Below are 22477 nucleotides of genomic sequence, written 5' to 3'. Positions count from 1 at the left end.
CACCAAGTACAAGAACTGCAAAAGCATAAGCATTAAAATGCACTGGGGGAGTTGGTGAGAGCATGTAAGAATGATTTACCAGAAGCTGTGTATGGAAAGAATGAAGACTGGTGGGGGAAGAATTTATAGACTCTGCTCCCACAGCTTAACTGTCACCATGAAGGTTAAAAAAAATTTTTTTGACATTCTGACATGATACAGAACACGGCAGAGGCCATATAAAATAAAATTAACATAGAAATACTACAGGTAAAAGGATAGAAGATCCTGAGAAAAGCAAGAGTTGCCTACTAAAACTTTTGTCTTTTTCACTTGGCATTTGCACAATAATATTGAACGAATAAAAAAATGAATTATTGCTGAAAATAGTTGCATTCTAAACTCTCTCCAGGCTACCCAACCAAGAATACCAGAAATAGATCAGGAGTTGAATTATAGTTAGAAAAGGGGAGAAAAGTAAGGTAGGACATTAAAATTTTATTCTGAAATTATCTCTGGCCACGACAATAAAATTTAACAAATATTCACTGAACAGTCTTACTCCTGTCATCAGCTGTACAATACATACAGTATCATAGAACTGGCCACTAGGATTAAAATCCACTAGAACATACTTCATGTTAAGTGGCGACAGCAGCATCTCACAGAAATTTTTACATACATATGTACACAGTCCACATTCAACCATTTTCACAGATTTTCAGTTCACACAGTTGCAGCATATTACAGTCACATGTCTAAGTTGTTGCTCGATAAAAAATCCAAGCCACTGCCTAGACATAACTGTAGCAGTTGAGCTGAGTATAATTACAATTCATTTTATATATGTCTATAGCAGAGATGTACAAGCCCCTAAGAAAGAGTCCACAAATACTTTTTTTTAAAATGCTACCACAGCATTACGTTGGGCAATATTAAAACCTTTACCCACCAAATCAGATTTTTTTTAAAAAAAAGTCTTCTGCTTACCAGAAATATTCCTGATGAAAAAAATTACAAAAATGAATGCTTTTTAAAATAATTCATCCTTTTAAGATTCCAATATGGCCCAATGCTACTGATGCCTAAAGTGTTGCCTAACATTCTGATGGAGTCCTTTCACACGACTCCAAACCACCCATTAAGTTTAAAAGTGGCTTAAGTGCCTTGCACCCAAATTGTAAAAATCCCTGGCCGTCCATACTAGAGCCAGGCACTATAAAAGGAATGCACTTTGGTTCATACCAAATGCCCTGGGATTAATTACACTATAAAATTAAATGGTTTGAGGTAAATTTTTACAAATAGTTGATTCTTGTCTAGTGTTCACATAACAAAAAAAAATATTTAAAAAACCAGTCTGATGTTAAGATACAACAAAGCCTATCTTTAACCCCTCAAACATAGGAATTCCCTGTGCAACTAACCAATGGTTACCTTTTTCAGTGCCTGACGGTGATTCATGCCTTATGGTTTCTGTTAAGGCCTGTAAGTAACTGGATATTTAAGACAGATGTTTATCTTTACAGAGGTGAATCCCTCCTTACTGCCTAGTATTCAAAGAGTTAAAGAGGCCAAAAAATGCACGCCCTATAACATGGCATTCAGAACAAAAGGCACATTGTTAACACGAAGGGCACAATTTCTCCTCTACTGTTGATCTGCACTGTCTTGCATCACTCTGTTGTCCCACTCTTGGGAGCAGTACACATAAGGGGCAATGCATACTGTGGGGGACAAGAAGCGGAGCCAAATGCGACTGCCACCTGAGACGAGACGACACTGCGCGAGTCCTAAATCTGAAAACAGCTCCGACATCCCTTGACCTGTGAGACCTGAGACCAAGGACTGTTTCAAGCCAGCAACCAGAAGCCCATCAGAGCCCTTCATTTAGGTGTTTTCAGATCACAAAGATGCAACATTCTTCCTTTTTTGATGTAATTTAGGGGTTTTTCACAGTGGCTCTGTCACTAAACACTGACAGTGGTGGCCTTTGTGAATAAAGGAAATTTCACTGTATTTGGGGGTTTGGGGGAGGGGAGTCCTATAGCACTGCACATTATAGTTTGGCTTAAAAGTTTCCAGTTACATCTGTGAATAAAGATAATCACAAATGCATCGTGGGTGTCTTATGAATCAGTTTGGTGTGGTGGGGGAAAGACAAGCAGTATTAGTCCATTTATAAGTTTTCACAGGTATAATCATCTTATAGGGAACTTGATATTAATGGCAGGCTCAGGTTCATATATTTAAACTTAATGTGAAAATGAGAGTGGATATCGCAGAAGAGCATTGCAAGGGGAAAACGGCCTTTGTTTTCATTTTCATGACCTAGAGAATGACCTAGAGGAGCTAACCATCATTAAGAGGCAGCCACCACACCGAGTCTTAACACTTCTTATGCCTTTATGCCATAATTTTAATAATAAATACACAATCTTTAAACTCGGTAAGCCACTGATTGGGGGTATCATCATGAGAGCATCATTTCAAATGCAACTTACTAACATTATTGCACTTCCACAGATTACACAGAAATGTGTACAATAGGCTAAGGAATCTGCTAGGGTTAAGAAGCTATAATTTCTAAATAGAGAAGTACAAATTAATTCATCAATGACACCCTTAAATAGTAAAGCAAATATCAACATCACCATCGTTATCAATAAGATAATCTTATTACTGGTTTTTGGCAAATATCTGTAGTATTTCCTGAGCATTTTTCTCCACCATCAGCTGACAAAAAAAACCTCAAGATAAGTGTTCTGTTCAAAACTACTTTTTCCTAAGTAAGAGAAACTGTAGGATTAATATTAAAAGAACTTAACCAGAAACTTTCTTGGCCTCACTGGGGACCATGCTTTAAGTACTTGTAAATCAATTTACAGGCAATACAATAACATTTGTGCATATAAAAGAGTATTTATCCTAATTTATACTACCCATAACCTATTGTCCAAACAGGCAGAAATCTTTCTATATTAAATTGCACATACTAAAAGACTTTTTCCACGTGCCTTGAAATTGCTATATATCTCTGCTCATACCTTAGTGATAAAATACTGAAATTTTCACTATGAAAAGAATTATTACTTCGAGAAGAAAATATTCTTTTACCTAACTGTCAGTTACTTTTCCAGGTAAAGTGTCATTCCCACAAAAACAATCAGTGCAATCCCAAACAAAACAAAGTAAACCAAAATAGAGGAATGCAATTTCTGGGGTTCTTCTAATGATGCAAAGAATAAGTCAAACCATTTAACTTGAGGTTGAACTTTTCCTCCTTTAAATTTCTTGTTAAAATTGGTCTCACTGAACAGTGGCAATGACTGCTGTTCATCAAGAGGATTTTCAACGCTTTTTCTTTCTAAAGAAAGAGTTGATGCTTTCCCAGGCTAAGGGAACCTTAACGGTGGCACCCGGGAGGTATGAACTCCCTCTAATCTGCTAAAGCTTCTTTGGAACTATGGAAATCCCCACCTGGAGTAGCTAGGCTGCTGTTCTTTTTAGAGTAGGGATATGAAACAATTGTTATAACCACAGCTGAAATGTCTCTCTTCTGTACTAAAGTCTGGGATACATATTTGAAAGAAGCAAAAAAAAAAAAACCACAAAACTAAATGCAAGCAACAGATGTGTGGTAAAAGAGGAACAGAGAGGAGAAAAGCAAAGAGAATGGAGGAACAGTTCATGGAATACATTTCTAAATTTAGGTGCAAAACCAATCCTGTAATATGAGGCTTCTATAAAACAGCTTAGGGATCATATTAGAGAATTTGGAGGAACACACGTTTCCTTTTATCCACCAGGTCTGCTTGGCTAGCTTTTAGAAAGTCAGAATGTTGACTGGGCATTTAAACCTTGTGGGTTTTATTTTGTATTTGAGCACTACTTTAGGAAAAAAATCTCTAAAATAAGAGTTTTCTTAGAACATCTTTGTCCTGACCACTCTCCTCCCACCATCACACCACCCAGACAACTTAGCGAAAATGGAAGCAGGACATGCTACACCTTTGTAGGAGCATGGAGAAAGATGGGGGACCTTCGGGGGTAATTGCCCTGGGGAGAATATACTCTGAACCATAAAAACATAGTGAATGTCTCTGACCCCGATCTGTAAATGTGCAGCAGTCACGAAGTGATCAATGGCCTGCCACTGATGTTTATTACTCTGCCACACTAAATACAGTAAGGCTCATCATACCTTTAAAACATAAAATGTTTCAGAAAGTATAAAAACTTAAAGCATTGTCCCCATGTATTTTATAAAAACAAAATGAACAACGTTCTTACATTAAAATAAGTGCTGAAAAGATACAAATGAGTTGAGTTATTGAGCAAATAAAAACAGGTCTGAGCTACTCCTTTTCAACCCAGTAAGGCTCAGAAATATCATATCTTTCAGATTACCAGCATCAGGGGACTCAGCTCAGCTAACAAGTTTTGGCAACACTGTCCTCTGCTGAATATTCCCATTTGCGTCTGTCATCTGTGCCAAATTCGTCCTCAGTTTGGAAGCTGAGCTGGAAGGTGGAGGTAACTTGGAAATGGATGTGATAGCACCAGTGCTGTCGGGCATCCTTTTCACTGACGTCTTCTCCCCCGCTGGAGGCTTTGGCAACCGCCTCCTGAGCCAGGGATGCCGTAAAGCCTGGCCAGGGGTCATGCGGACAGCAGGATCCCACTCTAAACACTGTTTCAAGAAGTCAAGGAAAAGGGGATCGTCACACCCCTTCAACGCATTCCCCCACTCTCTGCTTTCTGGCGGGCCCCTCAGTTTCCCCCTCCGGGAACGGCCTCCATTGAGAACCACAGAGCCATCCGAGAGAGTCGTAACAGTGCAGTATCGGGGATAACCCTTGGAGCTCACAAAATTTTTGGCTCGTTTGGACGCATCCAGCAGTTTCTGGGAAGGCATACCCAGCAATTCAATCATACAGGCCAGCTGGTCCCCCTCATCTTCCCCGGGCAAAAGGGGATACCCAGTGAGGAGCTCGGCTAAAATGCAGCCCAGGCTCCACATATCAATGGGCATGCCATACCTGGCGCCAAGGATCACTTCAGGAGCCCGGTAAAAACGAGACTGAATGTACGTGTAGACACGCTGATGCTCATAACAACTGGAGCCAAAATCGATCACTTTAATACCGCTTCTACCCTGCTGCTTTAACAAAATGTTCTCGGGCTTAAGGTCACAGTGAATTATTCTGTTTTTGTGCAAAGCTTCCAAGCACTGCAGAATTGAGTGGGCGAACTTTCGAACCAAAGGCAGGCTGAAGCCCTGGAACTTATTCTTCTTGATGAGCTCATAGAGGTTCATGCTCAGCAGCTCGAATGTCATGCAGATGTGGTTGCGGAAGGTGAAATTCTCCAGCATGTGGATGACGTTCATGGTGTTGTCCTTGTCCTGCTTCCGCAGGTGCTCCAGGATTCGGATCTCCTCTGCCGCCTGCCGGTGGAAGCGCTTCTCGTTTCGCACCATCTTCAGGGCCACGTGCTGGTGGACTTTGTGGTCATAGGCCTTGACCACCTGCCCAAAGCTCCCCTTCCCGATGACCTTGAGGACCTCGTACCTGTAAGCCACGTGATCGTGCGGCACCTGCACGTAGGATCCCTGGTCGTCATCGTAGCCACCGTTGTTGGGCCCACCTGTCATGCCCTGGCGCTTCTTTGCGTTTGGACCCAAGAAATAGATTTCAGGATAGCTGAAAATCTCATGGTGTTCAAAGGTGGTCAGTTTCTGCATGTATTGCTTCATTGCTTGTTCAGGTGTCATAGGGGTGGCTTTCACCTTCCCGATGCTCTCCATAGACTTCAGAGAGGTGGAGCTCCCCTGCCGCCTATGGATGCTCTCCAGCTGCCGCTCGGGCACCACCGGCAATCCCGTTTTGCCCACCGTTGTGAGACCATTTGGTTGTGTTGTGAGCACTGTCCGCTTGTTGCTGTTATCCTCAAACAGCTGCTGAACCTGGATCTGCCCGTGGCTGTGGCTGCCAACATGGAGGTGATCATTCATTGTGTGCTTACTGCCGCCGATCTAGAATTCAGAAAGGAAACATGAATTGAATGCAAGAGGTCCATCTCTTCAAATGGGGGATTTTATGTCAGCCCCCACTCCACCTTTACGACATCCAACTTGGTTTGAATTTACAGTCAAATCAGGTTTACTAAACAGAAAGCACTGTGCACACAGAGGACCTTGTGAAGACCCTGAGAGGGAAAGTGGATAGGATGCTGACAGTCTCTGACAAAAAAAGGAAAAAGGTTAGCAGGCTTGGTAAGGCTGTGAAACTTGGGATCCTATAAAAAAGGACCCTATAAATGCTACCCCTAACAGACAAGCAGTTTGCTGTACATATCCAGAGTCCTTTGGGTAAGTTACCTATGTTGGCAGAGAACATCTTTCTTGTTCAGGGCCTGGCACATCACAGGAGTTCCACTCAATCCATACTCAATATAAAACTCAAATAGGATACAGGAAAAGCTTGAACACATAGACTCTATAGAGGCTCCACCTCCTTCACGGTAACACCCTTCCTCTTTCATTTAGTAGTTTATTACATGAGGGCAGGGACCACATCTGTCTTGCTCTCTCCTCTTTCTCTAATATCTTCCTAGCTCTATTCTGAAAACACTAGATCTTTACTCTCAGTCTTCTCCATCCCTTAGAAGCCCTAACTGATTACATCAAGGAAAATGCAGGATCAGATGGCAAAAAAAATTGCACTTTTAGTCTTGATAGGTTCCATGTAGATATGCACTGTAGCAGCCTGTAAACCCCTAACCTATTTTTAAAAGTTTCTGGGCTTCACTGACTGCAGTGACCATTTAAGGCCATTCAGCTCAACAAAGCAATTGCCACACTGTACAGGGCCTTCCTTTGGTCAATGGCTCAGCTCTCTTAAGACGTGTATTTCTCTGGGCTTCTGGGATATGCAACTTTCCAACAAGGAATACAAAGTAGTGATGTCTATTTTGGGCGCATGGAACATTCCTGACTAAACAAAACTGATGGTGTAAGCCAAAGGGCCCCCAAGCCTTCCCTGAGAATCTACTCTTCTTCCAAGCATTATTATTGCAGAGGTGACGGGTAGAGCAGCCAGGATCTCCTCCTGCTTAGGAGTTCTTGCCAGGCTCAGACAGCCACCAACAAATCTGAAAGCACCTTGCTAAGTGATTTTCATATGAAATCTTAAAGATTAATTTGTCATTCAAAACCCATCTCATTTACTCAACCAATATTAGCTGAGGTCTAAGCAAATAGTGGCAGAATCTCTGCCCTCCAGTCCTTTGTCATATTTGTTCTATTATCTCTTTCTGAATCCTACCTTTTGGGTTTTATGTACTATGAAAAGAGTACAAGTGTTCTGTATTATGTAATACAGTAATGCAGGAAGTGGTCTGAGACAACCTGGATTATAAAGTGAAATTCCTAGCGGACCAACGCCTTCAGATCTTCTTTAACTGGCATAAAGCATGCACACTGTCTATCTGAGGAATGAGCTTTCTCTATGCTTCTAAAACAAAGTAAAATATAGTACATATAGTATTTGGGCCTGTCCAAAGTACAATCGATTTCATAGACTGCAGGATTTTACTTCTCACACAGACTTTTGGAATTCTTCTAGTTGACCCTTTTATTAAACTCCTGGGTGGTATTTTATGCCAAGTGAACCCTATCTTCTGTAAGGTTAGCTGAACAGGTTATTTTATCTTCATTCTATGCCAAAAGCAGAGCAGTACATAAAAATGAATTGGTAAAGTCTTAGGTGTATATTAAAGTAGTACAGGCTTGTCCATTGCTTTTGTTCCAGAGCCTCACTCTCTGTACCCCTCCACTTCACAGTGGTCTTTTAAGCACCAGGGAATAAAAGGACCTGAAACTCAAAATATACCTCTTCAGAACCATTCTCCTCAGAGCAGGACGGAGGGATTTCAGAAGAAAAACCTACATTACCAGTATACATACTACAAAAAGTGTGAGGCTTCGTTAGGGACAAAATTAGCCTTAGGGCTTTAAGAAACTCCTGAAAAGATAGCAAAGTAAAACATTTTGAACATTAGAAACTCACTTCAGTTTTTGCAATGGAAATTTTAATGTTTTGCATTAATTTAAAATACAATCAAAGAAGTTTAGTGACTAGGACTAGAGAGCTTGACAACTGGATCATCTCCTGTCCTTCCAACTGCCTTCTCCTGGTCTCCTCTATTAGTTTACCAACCCTAAGGTGGGTTCAAGGGTTCCCCAGGGTTCAAGACTCATCTCTTTTGGCTTCTCACTCCCATAATTCTCCTGACTGATCCTGATGACAGCCACGGCTTCAGCAACCACTTGAGAGCTGACATCTGCCACATCTACACCTTCAGCTCGGACCTGCCCAGTCTGTCTCCTAAGCACAAGCCCTCCTGCCCAACCACAGTTAGCTGCCTTTCCCACAGGCAACTCAAACTCAACTCATGATTTTTCTGTTTACCCTTCCCATAATCCTCAATTTCCAATACACAAAAGACTTCACCTCCACATAGCCACTTAAGCTTTTACACCTGGAAATCCTCAATGTCTTGTCTTCCGAAGTCATCATGAACCTCATCATTTCTCTCTCCTACTCCCTCCCTCTCCCATCAACATGTCTCACCCCCTCTCCCACTCCTTTTGTCTTTCACTGGGACAACTGAAGCTGCCTCCTCACTCACTCCCTTGCTTCTAATTCCTCAAATCTGTTCTCTCCATAATACTTCTAGAGTTACCATTGCAAAGTGTCAATCTGACATTGCCCTCACTTATGCTTAAGCCCACAACTGCACTCCATTTATAATACAGATAATACAAGATAATGAACAGATAATGCAAGAACTTCCAGGCAGGACCATGAGGTTCTAGCATGAAGTTCTAAGAAGTAGAGCATAAATTACCTGAGTCCTTCCAATGTCATCTACCACTGTTACTATTCTCTTCCAGAGTAACACAGCTGGATTCCCCAGGACCCATGGAAAATCCTGCTGTTTTATGCGCTCCTCTACTTTTGGTGAAGTCATGTTTCATAATGGTTAGGTGTCCAGGGATTTTCAATTAGACACATAATGAATCCCAGCTCTTACAGGAACTGCCTGACCTTGGGCAATTTACTTAACCTTGTGAACCTCAGTGTCCTTACCTATAAAAGGAAGATATCAAAGCTACTTCATTAGGACTATTATGATTAAATAAGGTAAAATGCATAAGGTGCTTAGTTACCTCCTCTATGAAACTTTCCCTTTCACTGCTTATAGAGAATGGATGTTATTTCATTTTACTGTAATTGTTTTAGCACCTGATGTACCCACCCGGCTGTGAGCAATTCCAGGGTGGGGTCACCTCTTATCTTTAGAAGTCCCTATTAACATAAATCTAAATATACAGTAAGCACTCAATAAATATCTGTTGCTACACAGGGAATATAGTTGATATTTTAAGTTAAGTATGATGACAGACGTAACTACACTTATCGTGATGAGCATTTAGTAATGTATGTAATTGCTGAATCACTATGTTCTGCACCTGAAGCCAATATAATACTGTATGTCAATTATACTTCAATAAAAAAATAATTTAAAAAAATTTTTTAAATAAATATCTGTTGAATGGGACAATGCATGTCAATAAATCCTATATCCTTGTCCAAACCTCTCTAAATTATAAATGAGAAGTACCTTCGTACCTTCAAAAGAAAACATGAAGTTTTAACACCCAGGGAATTAGGAAATCTTCCCTGGTGACCGGAGTCACAAGATATTAGGCCTACAGTGTACCAGCAGAGACTTGGAGGCAAATGACAGCCAGTTAAAAAATACCTGTAGCAGATTCATCAACTAAATACCTAAAAGTGACATGCAGAATCTTTAACAACTTCCCAGATATTAAGGTCTGAGACTCATTTGAGAGGCTCTAGTAAAGGAGGACTTTGAGTCTCAAACAATGTAGGATGCTAAAAATCACAAGTTCAGCAGCACATTAACTGATCTGTAATAAGGGGAGACGGGGAACCTTAGAAAAGCCAAAACTTTTCCAGAATACATACACCAGATCTGAATCATAAACTTACAGACATTAAAAATCTCTTGCACTGACTCAGTCTCCTGAAGTCTAAGATTGTGGTTTAATCCAATCTGCCACTGCCTACCTACTACAGTAGTTATTACATTTAAGAATACACACTAAATGAGTGCAATTGTTAGATACCTACAATGTATGGGTTAAAATGGAGAGACAAACAAAAGCCTTCTCTATGAAATATCTGAGTGTTAAATTATGTGAGAACAATACTATAACCAGTTTGGTAGTTTTAATCTCTTAATAAAATGGAAAATAGCTGATATTTCACTGTGCTAACATTTTTGGGTATTTTTAAAGTTCTCTGAAGTCATCTTGGAAATGCTGTATAGTGTTATGAGAGAAGAATTGAGTCTTTGTCAAATGTCGACTTTTTCTTCTTCAAAATAATTTTTAAATGGGAATATTCATTCTTCTTTAATTCCAATTATTTTAGAAAGGTAAAACTGGTAATTAGAAAGTGCTTTAAATGTTAAAACAGTTATGAAGGTGATACAATACTAATATTTGGCAATTTTAAAAAATAAGCATGTTAGTATCTCCCATACATTAAAAAAAAAATTAACAGTAATCAAGAGTTATTGGTATACTTTTAGAACAAATAGAGATAAACAAAATGACTAAGTGTACAATAATATATCCATGAAGATAGGGACAAAAGGGCAATGGGACTAGATAAATTCCAAAGTTCATAATCTTTATAATCATATATTTATCCACCTACTATATCACTTACAGGGGAAAATGTGGGAAGTTTCTATAACAAGATCATTTTCCTCTCCTTAATGTCCTTTCCCCCCACTAACTCATTCTAAAATAGCTCTTTCCAGGTGTAACTGCTATGGAATTAAAAATTAAACATTTATTAAACCCTGAAGATACGTGGAAATATGGATTGAAGTTTTCTTCATTTGGAATAAAATTAAATGCAATTGCCTAGAATTAGCAGTGTCAAGCACTATGTTAAAGCTGGATTCAGGAGAGCCTGAACTTTAGCTTCAGTCTTGATATGGTAAGATATACATCCAACATCAGTACTGAGAAGCACCCTCACATCTTTTCATTTCCAGTCCACCACAGGTTATTCCACCAGTGGGCACCTTTCATTTTCTCTAATCTCATTACATATTTCAATCGTAAAGAGGCTCTAATCCAAGAAAAGCCCACCCTTATAACCCTGAAATCTAGATGCAAATCAAGTCCTTTCCCAGGTCACACCAAGTCATGTGACTACATCCACACACGGGAAAAAAACTGGATGTTGTATTTTCCAAATTTTCATAAGATTCCAAATCAAACAAATAAACTCAAACCCCTAAAAGCAACGGCAATTTCTCAACTAAAACGTCACTGTAACAAGAACACTCAACCCCATAACATACAGATTCAACCAGCCCACTGAGATTCTCTTCCACCATCAACAGTCCAACAGTTAACTTATGTGTCATTAACTGGGTCTAGATGTGTCAGCAAAGGAAGTAAGAGAGAGAGAGAAAGAAAATGAATGGGAATAACAAAACATTTTCCTATGAAACGTTTTACACTCTGTCCAAGTCTAAGAGGAGATACTTCACTCTAGCCAGCCTCTCACAAATTCTTCAATAAACAAGTTTCCCCATAACACATGATTCCTCAGAGCTGCTCCTCTGCAGGTTAGAAATGGCCTTTTCTATAAGAATTCAACTTTCACTTGGCAAACAAAGCCACATCCTGGGCCAAGCCTCCCTCACACAGAACCATCTTAGGCGGTTCCTAGGGAAGATCAGTTAGGAAATAAGACCTCTGAAAGCATCACCTTCTCTGAGTGCACACCTCCTCTAGGTGGGCAGTCACCATCCGACAGCGATCTCTGGGAGCTGAGAAAAGGTACACGCTGCAGTCAAACCCAGCTTTGCTAATCCGCGGCCAGTAGCCCCACGCTGAAGCTCTCCCCTCCCTGGGGCCCTTGGAAGGGCCTCAGCACCTGTCAGATCCCCTTCTCTTCCCAACTGCCCAAGCAAAGCTGGCCTTTTCCTTGTGAATAACACCCAACTGCATAATTCTGCAGACGTGGCTTATTGTTTTGACTGCTGCTATGGCTCTTATTTTTGTTAACGTTAATTACAATTTCTGCTGTGCTCAAAACTGTAGCACTCATAAAACATGCTTCCACACGCGGGGACAATTGGCAGTGCTCCCTGCTGGCTGGAACCCGACTTCAGAGGCTCTTTGGGGATCGGATTTTCCGGGCAGGACAGCCTGGCAGTCCCCTAACACAGATCTGTTTCTATAAATACCCACTACCCAATGTGGTGGACGGGGGAGGGTTGTTTACCCGGTCAGGGAAAGGAGCTCTGGGAAGCAAGGACGAAAAAGGAGGGAAAAGAGAAGGAAAGCAGCAAGGAGGAAGTTCAGAGGAAAAGGAGGGCAGGGGTGGGCGTGCTCCGGAGAGGAAGTGGGGGACCCCGCCACGAATCTTCCTTTGTGGCTGCAGCTTCGGCCTCCTCGCCCAAAAGGCAGACGGCGGCATCCAAGAGGGGCCACCGGCCAGGGGCGTGGAGACACTCGCTCTTGGACCTCTCCTCTCCCGGCGTCAGAACCGCTCAAGTCCGGTGTTTATGCCCGGGCCCCTCCCGCACCCTGTCCCCCGGGCCTCCCTCGGGCTTGATCTCACCGTGTGGGCTGCGGCGGCAGCGTTGCTGGCCCGGAGAGGCGGCAGGGCGATGGGGGAGGGCGGGCCAGTCCCCACTCCGCTCCGAGGGGCCCCCGCGCCGAGCCCTGGGGAAGCCTGAAGCTGACGAATGGCGCTGTCCCCTCCTCGGCCTGGGAGCCACGCGCGGGAGGAGACAAAAGAGGGTCAGGGGGGAGTCACCCAGACCCCGTCGCCCCGCCCCTCTGGGCAGCAAACCCCGCTCTCCCTACAACAGAGCCCCGACTCTAGAAACCGCCGTCCGGGGGGCCGACGCGGCGCCTGGGACGCGGATCCCCAGCGCGCACCCACGGGCGGGGCTCGGGCAGCTGCAAAGTTAGGCAGGGCCCAAGCGAGAGTTCGCGACCCCGCGGGAGAGCCGGGCTGGGCCGGAGCTCGGAGCCCCACGTTGCAGGCCGGGAAAAGGACTGGACTGCAGAGCGCGACGGCCCAGCCAAGCCCGGGCGGGAGGAGGCCGGGGGCCGTCCCCGCCCGGCAGGCTCGCAGGGCTCCACTCGGAGGGGCCTCCCGGCCCGCGTGCAACAATGAGCAGAGGCGAGGGCGCGCCGTCCGCCCGGAGCTCCCCGCGCTGCCCCGCCGCGGCGCAGACTTTGTTCCAGCTTCGGCGGGCGGCGGCGCCCGCGCCTCGAGGGTGGCGCGGGGGCGAAAGCGCGGCGCGGGGGCCCCGGCCCTCCTTACCCGTCGGGTAGGCGGCGGGAGCGGCGGCCGAAGGTTTCCTGGTTAACATGGCCGCTGGAGGAGAAAATGCATTTCAGGGCTGCAGTCTCCGCCGCCGCCGCCTCGTCGCCCCTCTCGCGGGTCTCCGGCGCCTCCTCGCCGCCTCGCGTCAGCTACAGCCAGACACACATAGTCCGCTGCATCCCCTCGGCCCGGGCCCGCCGCCGCGAGCCCCGCACTCTCCTCCTCGCCGCCGCCGCCGTCCTCCTCTTCCTCGGGCGGCTGCAGCACCCCCCGGCCCGAGCACATGCCTCGCCCTCCCCTGCGCGCCGCTGGCCTCCCCGATTCCCTCACATAGGGCGCGGAGGAGCGGGCTGCGCCGCGAGGACCCACTCGCTCGGAGCCTCCTCCCGGGATTGCGGCCGCCCGCGCGCCCGCGCACACTCGCTCTGGCGCGCGCGCGCGCGGCGCGCCCCAGGAGGACAACCCCGCCTCCACTCCGGGCCACCGCGAGGGCAGGTTCCGCCTCCAGACCCCCGCCTCCCCCGCCCAGCCACACACTCGGAGGTACACCCCGCCCGCACCCAGCCGCCCAGAGAAGTCCCTCCCCGCGGCCCAATCATCTGCATGGCCACCCCTCCACTCCCTGGAAAACTCTGCAGCCTCTGCTTACCCTCCGCCTCCCCCTCCGGCATCTGCACCGCCCACCTCGGCTCCCCTACTAACGACCTTTCCCTCCCCAGCCTCCAGCCCCTGCAGAACCCCTCCTTTTCCCTACCGCGCAACCTACCGCTCCTTCTCTCCTAGCGAAATCACTGCAAGACCCCTCCTCTTCCATGCGCGCCCCCAAACACAAATTATTGCAGCTTTTCGAACCTAATGGCTGCTCACAAACAATACCACCCCCCTCCCTGGTCCCAGTGGCTCATCCACCCGCAATTTATCCTGTCAATAACTTAGTTGTGCAAGAATCACCTCGGTAGGTCAAGTCCAGTAGAGGGCCGCAATTTAGCCCGGTGACCCCGAGTGTAGGAGAAGGAGGGAACTGCCCTCCCACCTCCACCTCCACCACGCACACCCACCCCGATTTACTGACACCAAGTGACCGCTCTCCAGTGGCTAGGACAAGGGGAGGCAGAGGCGCGTGTGGACTGCTGCTGGGGAAGCTGTTGGCTGCGGGTTGCTAGGCAAAAATAAACATCGGAGACACCTCCCATTTCCTTACAACTCGGAGCCTTTTCCTGGCGCGCCCACTGGGAGAGCCACACCTTCCTTTCAGCTTTCTGCGGTAAGGGAGTGACACTAATTCTTCTCATTCCCAGAGACAATTCTCTGTCCTTCCAAGACAAATGAATAATTTCCCTTCCTTTTAGTTTGCCATCTACAGCCTCTCTTTCCCTTGCAGACTGAAAAGTTGCTTGTCCATCTCACAACCCTTGTCCCGTCGTGTGCGGCCGCCGCCTTTGTACAAAGGTCACAGATTTTGTCACTTCTGCAGTTGTGGGGACGCTGGGGGGAGCTAGGCAATCCCGGATGAGGGGGCCGGGCAGAGAGCTATGCCGTGCACGTCCTTCCTGAGACAGGCCCGGTTTGACGTTCTCCTGGGGACCTGGGTACATAACTCTCGGGTCCCTGGCTGGACGAAGTATGCAGACCGTTATTAACTCAGACTCAATCAGAAGGGGGCCATCTCCTGCGGAGTCCCATCACCCCTACTGTTTGCAAATTGCCACAGCAGCCTCCCAAAGAGATCACCCATAGCTTTTTGCAAATGCCAAAAATGGAATTTTTCAGAGGTAGAGTGTGACCCCCTCAGAGTCTCCAGGGCTCCTGCAGGGGCATTAAGGATAGAGTGCATTGACTGAGGGGGCAGGTGACAAAGAGTAAAATTTTGCCTAGTAATATGTCTCTCCACAAAATCCTCTTGGTGCCTTCTCCTAATAAAGCAGAACCACAGTGAAAAAATCAATCCAATAATACGCCTTTAAAGGAATGATGACCTGATTAGGCCCCAGCAAGAAACAGGCCCCTTTGCTTGTCATCACAGGCTGCAGCGTTCAAATTCACTTGGGGAAACATACTTAGTGTTGTGAATCAACTAAAAGAGCTACTTTGTGGCAGAGATGAAGCTAGAACCCACTTCCTGACTCCCAGTCCAATTTCACTATGCTTTCTCTGTCTTGAATTTGTAAGAACCTCTCACCTCTTCTTTTCTCTTCAAAAACAATTATTTTCATACCATTTTCCTTTTTAAATGAATACGCTATACAACTGAAGTTCAAATATAAAATTTGAAGCAAAAAATTATATTTTAATGTAACTTGACACTGCTTTTCCCTTAAGTTATTCTTACAATATTTAAGTAGAAGCTAAATATGCTACTGTTGTTTCATGAATTTAAAAAAATGCCATTGAAAATCATATCTTGTGAAATCCAAATCGGCAGTACTAATCTACACATTAAGCGTGAGGAAAAGGAACACTTTTTTAAAATAAAGGGACACCAAATATCATTAACTTTAATCAAAGAAAGAAAAAGATATGTTTTAGAGAACTCTTCCTGGTGTATTGTTTATGACATGACAAGTATAATTTCAGTTTTGATTTTTTTCTTTCTGACCATAGAGAAAATTTGTAATTAATCCAATCTTTGGCTATTTTAATTATAAATGGTGCACTTTTCAAAATTATATTCTTACTGATCTCAACATTAGTATTCACAACTGCTTGGATTTCCCTCATTCTGTTTAATTTTGATGACCTCAACATCATATATATATATATATATATATATATATATATATATAAATATATGCAAATATGCTCCTTGAGTTTTCTAGGAGAATGAACTGAGTAAATCCTAGGAGTTATTACCCTCAAACTTTATTACTTTGATGCATCATTATTAATTTTATTGTACATTTACCTCTTTATAAAACCCTTTATGTTATCATATTTAATCTGCACAACTCATAACCTGACCAGAGTTGTACTGATGCTAAGAAGTAACCTCCTCAGGGGACTCCAATCAGTTAGGAAGAGTCTATTCTTTGATTCTTGCCTGTTGTAACAAAATCCGTCTATTCTGTATGCTTATAAAATCCAGATTCAATAACAGGTAGGCAGGATGTGGCAGGATCAAAGAGAGAAACTTCGGGAAACTCAGAATGGAGTCTTGTGGAAGAAAGTTTTGATTTTTTTCATTGGAGAAAGTACTGATCACAGAGAAACTGGAAATGAACAAGAAAATTTCTGGTTTCAAAGCACATCACTCATTTAATCCCTTCATCCCAGACACATTTACAAAAAAAGAACTTAGTATGTGCGGGCCTATGGGATGTGATGAATCATCAGATGTAGTGGGCTAGGCTTTAGCCTGACAATCTATTGGGACCTCATTCTTTTTATTCTATTAAGCAATAAGCAGTAAGCATCTAACATATTTTTGACCCTGTTAGTACTGAGGCTATACAGTTAAATTAATTATCCCTGGCTCTGGTATTGCTATTAAGAAGTTCACAGTCCAGCAGGAGAGACTAGACATTTAATGATGCGATGGAGCAGAAACCAGGGCAGATAGGCACGAGGGTGACACACAGGAGGGTGATGAGCTGTACCTAAGTGGTGACTGGCATCAAAGGGGCTCTGCTTCAGTGAAAGTTTTAAAGGTAGAAGAAATAGGATGTGCATGGATGCTAATATCTAAGGAAACACAGTGTATTCTGGGAGAAGTAGAAGCAATTCAGAATAGAGGAAGCTGGGTTGGCAGAGAGAAAGGCAGTACTGTTTTCTTCATAAGGTTAGGGTTATGGATGATAGACTCAGGTTAAGAATTATCTGAAAATTTATCAGCTGTGGGAATATGAAAATAAGGTACAAGTCTTTTAAAGCAAGTAGGTAAAATGCTGGTGATCTAAAAGTGTCTGGCCAGGTTGGTCATATTTTGATCAGGGTACTTACACAACCAATTTCCTTAATCTTAGGTGTGGGAGAGTGCAAGCTAGGTCTCTAGAAAGGCTGGGGATTATTGTCCAACGTTTCTTGGGGCCACTGCTTTTTCCAACTGCACCCTAAGGACAGTTAATGTTAAAAACCAGTAAGCAGAGAAAACAGAAAGCTATATCCTGGAAGTGGGAAGTGCATGATCAAGAGCTCTGGAGGACCTCTATACAAACTCTGTGTTTGACGATACCAGGACAAGTGAGGGTAATGCTGCCCATTGTGTTCAGGGACTTTAAAGGGATAGGAATGTCATGACTAGGTAGGGTGCCCAGCAGCTGGCCCCCAGAACAATCCTTCCATGGTAGTGGCCATGCCATTGGTGCAACTCACACAGCAGTTGCCAGCAGAGTCAACCTCCAGGAGGAGGCTGCATGAGGAGCAACCAGCCAGGAACAGGCTGATTCCAGAGCCCCTGGAATCATGCAGGATCCCTGCACCTAGTAAAGGAAAAACAAGTAAGAGAGGTAGTAGAACCTCTGAGAGCAACTCTTTACTAGAGAGTTCACTGTAAAAAAAACAGTGGTGCATCCAAAAGACAAGAAACAACAAATGCTGGCAAGGATGTGGAGAAAGGGGAACTCTCCTACACTGTCGGTGGGAATGTAAATTGGTGCAACCATTGTGGAAAGCAACATGGAGGTCCTCAAAAAACTAAAAATAGAAATACCATTTGACCCAGTAATTCCACTCCCAGGCACTTACCCAAGGAAGACAAGATCCCTGATGTGAAAAAGACAAATACATCCCTATGTTTATCGCTGCACTATTTGCAATAGCCAAGATATGGAAGCAACCTAAGTGTCCATCAATAGATGAATGGATAAATATGTGGTACATATACACAATGGAATATTATTCAGCTATAAAAAGAAAAGAAATCCTGCTATTTGCAACAACATGGATAGATGCAGAGGGTATTATGCTCAGTGAAATAAGCCAGGTGGAGAAAGACAAATACCAGATGAATTCACTTATTTATAGAGTATAAAAACAAAGCAAAATGAAAGGAACAAAATAGCAGTAGACTCATAGACACCGAGAAAGGACTAGTGGTTACCAAAGGGAAGGGGTTGGGGAGGGTGCAGGGGTATGGAGAAGGGGATTAAGGGGCACTATAATTCTTAATCACAATATAGGTTGGTCATGGGGACAGTAGTACAGCATGGAGAATACAGTTACATCTTCTACATTGACAGACAGTGACCACACTGGAGGGGGTGAGGACTTGATAATATGGGTGAATGTTGAACCACTGTGTTGTGTATTTGAAACCTTCATAAGATTGTTTATTAATAATACTTTAATAAAAAATGAAAGAAAAAAAGAAGAAGAAAAACAGTGGTGCAACTCTGCAAGCCAGAGAAGTGTAGCACGGGAAAGATCTGTAATGTTCCAGGTCTTGGGCTGCTCTAACCAAAAGTAATGCCATCTAGTAGCTAGGAAGGAACAAGTGGGAAGGAGGAGCCTGTTCCATGAGCATTGTGAGTGCTACGTGGAGCACTGCTGCTGGTTTGCTTCAGTACAGACTCAATAAATGCCTCCTGAACAGGACTGAATTTATCTTAGCCAAGGATGGGCTAAGGGCCAACATCCACATTCAGGTCATCAGAACTGCCTATAAACAAAGAAAAGGGACCCAACTTCACTAAGTGATACATATGTATATATTATATATATATATTCATTATTTATATATACATAATGTATGTATATATAATGAATATATATTCAATGCATATATAACCCATTATATATATGTATAATATAAATATGCAGATAAAATCATATTATCCAGTTTCTACTATTGTGGGGCACTGATCTAAGTATTTGGAACAAAGTAGATTAAGTCCATGCTCCATGGATCTTATATTCTAGAGCAGAAAGAATAACGAGTAACAGACAATCTGCATATTACATGGCAAGTGGTGGTAAGTATTATGTGGTAAATGAAGTGAGGTGAGAGGAAAGGGAGAGGTGGAGATGGGTACTTAGCGCCATTAGTGAAGTCCCCCTAATGAGGAGGGAGACTCCGAAGTAACAAACACGTGGAAATCTCCAGGCAGAGGGCCCAACAGATGCAAAGGCCCCGAAATGGAAACACATTCGGGGCGCCACGTGAGGGCAGGTGGCTGGAGCAGTGAAATGCACAAGAGGAAAAGCCACAGAGATGAGGTCAGAGGACAGCTAGGACCCAGGCCATGTTAAGGAATTTTGACTTTATTTTGATCAATTTGGGAAACCAAGGCTTAGGTGCTTGAGAAGATACTAAGAGTGGGTGGGAGGTTACAGTTGATTTTTTTTCCACTCTTCAGTGTCTATGCATGTTTACACCATTTATAACTTACCTTAAACTAAGCATTGTAGAAGGTAAAGCGAAACACCAGCCATGGTCTCTACTCAAGGAGCTTTCAGTCTAGCTTGGGAGAAAATTCATACTCCAGGAAGCATCTCATGCACACAGTAAAGAGCACGTGTTGTATATTTTCCTGTTGCCCCTCAGATCCACTCTTTCCCGCCCTGCTCTGCACCAGGCTAGGCTGTGCAGATGCCATCAGTGGGCTCCCTGGCCCACTAGCTTCCCATCAGATTTAACCAGTGCAAGGTCCTGGCAAGAGACCCAAGGACTGGAGGACAGTGAGGCCAGGCTATTTGGCTCCCTGTTCTCCCCATGCCAGCTTGCCCCAGACTTTCTATGTCCCTTGACTGAAGCCCTCAGCTCCTGTCAGGCAGCCCTTTCCTACATAGCTAATTCCCTTGGTGTTCTGGACAACACTCAGTCCCTCCAAGCCTCTAGAAGTGGCTAAGGGTTTCTTGCTGTCGCTTGTCTATTGGGCTTCACTTCCCCTTGCTGATTTCCCTCCACCCTACCCATACTCTTATACATAGTCCTTTAATTAAACTCTGGTTGTGCCATGTTTTTTCTGCCAGATCCTGACTGGTACAGAGAACATATACATAAGTCCTATATAGTGCAGGCTATGGAACCTAAATGCCATGTAACTGTAGAGGGGTAGGAGAAAATATTCTTATTCTTATTGGAGGAATTGGGATTCCTGGGGAAAGTAGGATTTGATCTGGGCCTCAGAAAATAACAGACTTTTCTTATGCCACAGAAAAGCACTCCAGGCCAAGGAACGAGGTAAGCAAAGGCAGAGAAGTGGGAATAAACATTGCAGAAGATGCAGCCACCCCTAGAATGAAGATGGGAACTCAGGGGAACTAGAAAGAGAGATAGTGGGCAGCAGGGAGGGGCACACCAGGTCACGCACTGCAGTGCAAGTCAGAAAGAAGGGTTTCCACTTGGTGGGGATGGAAACAAGGGACACCGGACAGAGTTCTGGGCAGTGAGTTGACCTGAGGAAAGTGCTAAGCAAAGACCATAGATCAATTTGACTGCATCATGTTAGAGACTGGAGTGCAGGGGGAGTTAAGACAGAAAAGACCGGTTTGGAGTGGTTTCCAGAAGTAGCTGAGGGTGGTCCCACAGAGAGGCAGGGGTAGACACTGTTTATTTTGATGCTCTCTCTGTAGAGTCCAAGACAGGCACTTTTTTCAAGGAAGGAGAGGCCAGAAGTAATGGGCACCATATGTTTTTCTTGCTACCTTCGGGGTTCAGAAGCATACACAATTCTTAAATCTGCTTATCTAGGTACTTTGCAATAAAGCTCAGTAAAATCATCAGCTAAAGTGAGATGTAATTAAGAGATGAAAGGTCAGGAAAACTTGGAATCCAAAAATATTGCCCCAGAATGTCCTTTCCCAGTGGTCTATAGATGGGATTTGTCATTCATTCAGGGAGAAAATGAGGCAGCTTGGGTAAGGAGCACATAATGTGTTCTGGGGCTGAGTTTTATTAACTGATGTCTCATCTATCATGAGGATTAATGGAACTCGTTTTGGGTACAGAGTGTTTAAATTCAAACTAGGCACACATATTAAAAGAGAATGCAAAAATCTCAAGATACCCCCTCTTTTCATTAGCTTGCTTTTAAGAGGTATTACAAAGATGAAGGAGATGGGCGCTCAGGTACCCCAAGATCTGGAGTGATTCATGCCCCAGTTTACTAGATAGCCCTGGGCACTTGGGTCCCATACACCTTGGACATATGATCCATTCCTGCATATTGGACCTTCTAGCTCCAGGCCTGCATAGACCAAGTCTTGGGCTGCAAATCTGGTCTCTCTCAAGTATAGGTCTGATAAGTTCAGAAGAGTTTGGCTCAGTATGGCCCTGCTCATCAGAGAAACCCGTAGATGCTAAACCAACTCTGGTTCTGATAGCTGATGACCTGGGTGAAATGGAAAGAATTCAGCAGGTGGGGTCTAAGACTAAGGGACCCTCCTAAGGAGTAATGGTGCCATTGGGAACATCTTAGCTGCCTGAGCACCCTAAAAATAATAGCTAATAATTTCATAAGGCACTTGTATGTCCAGATTGTATTCTAAGAACTTTATTCATGTCGACTAATATGACTTTCACAACCATCGGTGTGGAAGGTACTAATATTAGTTCTATTTTCAAGATGAGGAAATGCAAGCATATAGAGTTTAACCAACTTGTCCAAGTCACACATCTAAGAAATGACCAGGCAATTACTCTGGCTGTAGTCTGTGTGATTGCAGCTCTCGGAACTAGGTGGAGATTTGACCAGATAAGCATCGTGATCACTTCAGTCTCATCATCACTGTCAATAACTGCATGTCACAATATGAACATTTCAGAGAAGCCTTCCATGTCTGTATGTCATTCAGCTCTCTGGTTAGTCTCAGTAACCTATTACTCAAGAGAAACTTACTTCATCAGTGAGAACAGTGAGATGGAGAGAACAGAGTGGCGTGCCCAGAGACACAGGCAGGGCTAGAGGAGGCGTTAGAGTTAGAACCCAGGTTTGTTGACTGCTGACAAATTTTCCTTTTGTTTTGTCCCCAAACCAATTATAAAATTTCCTCCATTTCAGAGATGAAGGGATAGTTTTGCCACATAATGTCAAGTTTGATGTGCCGGGACTTGGGGCACAAATTCCTAATGTGGCTTCCCCAACAATGATTTGAGTGGTCTT

At 44.0% G+C, this 22477-nt stretch overlaps 1 protein-coding gene across 2 annotated transcripts; it reads right to left on the bottom strand.

Moving 5' to 3' along the window:
* Window positions 1–457: 457 nt before the first annotated feature.
* Window positions 458–13842, bottom strand: DYRK2 (dual specificity tyrosine phosphorylation regulated kinase 2). 2 transcript variants are annotated; one of them, XM_017656612.3, is made up of 3 exons: window positions 13437–13841; window positions 12723–12871; window positions 458–6016 (listed from the first exon to the last, which is right to left on the bottom strand). In XM_017656612.3, the coding sequence occupies exons 1-3, from the start codon at window positions 13483–13485 to the stop codon at window positions 4409–4411; spliced, it is 1806 nt and encodes a 601-aa protein (XP_017512101.1). In that variant the 5' UTR covers window positions 13486–13841; the 3' UTR covers window positions 458–4408. The 2 variants fall into 2 exon arrangements, with proteins under 2 accessions (XP_017512101.1, XP_017512102.1); XM_017656613.3 differs by lacking the exon at window positions 12723–12871 and having other exon boundaries at window positions 13437–13842.
* Window positions 13843–22477: the final 8635 nt, after the last annotated feature.

Source organism: Manis javanica, chromosome 10 (genome assembly GCF_040802235.1).
Source record: "Manis javanica isolate MJ-LG chromosome 10, MJ_LKY, whole genome shotgun sequence".
NCBI classification, from domain to species: domain Eukaryota; kingdom Metazoa; phylum Chordata; class Mammalia; order Pholidota; family Manidae; genus Manis; species Manis javanica.
This window is presented reverse-complemented; position numbering and strand designations above follow the sequence as displayed.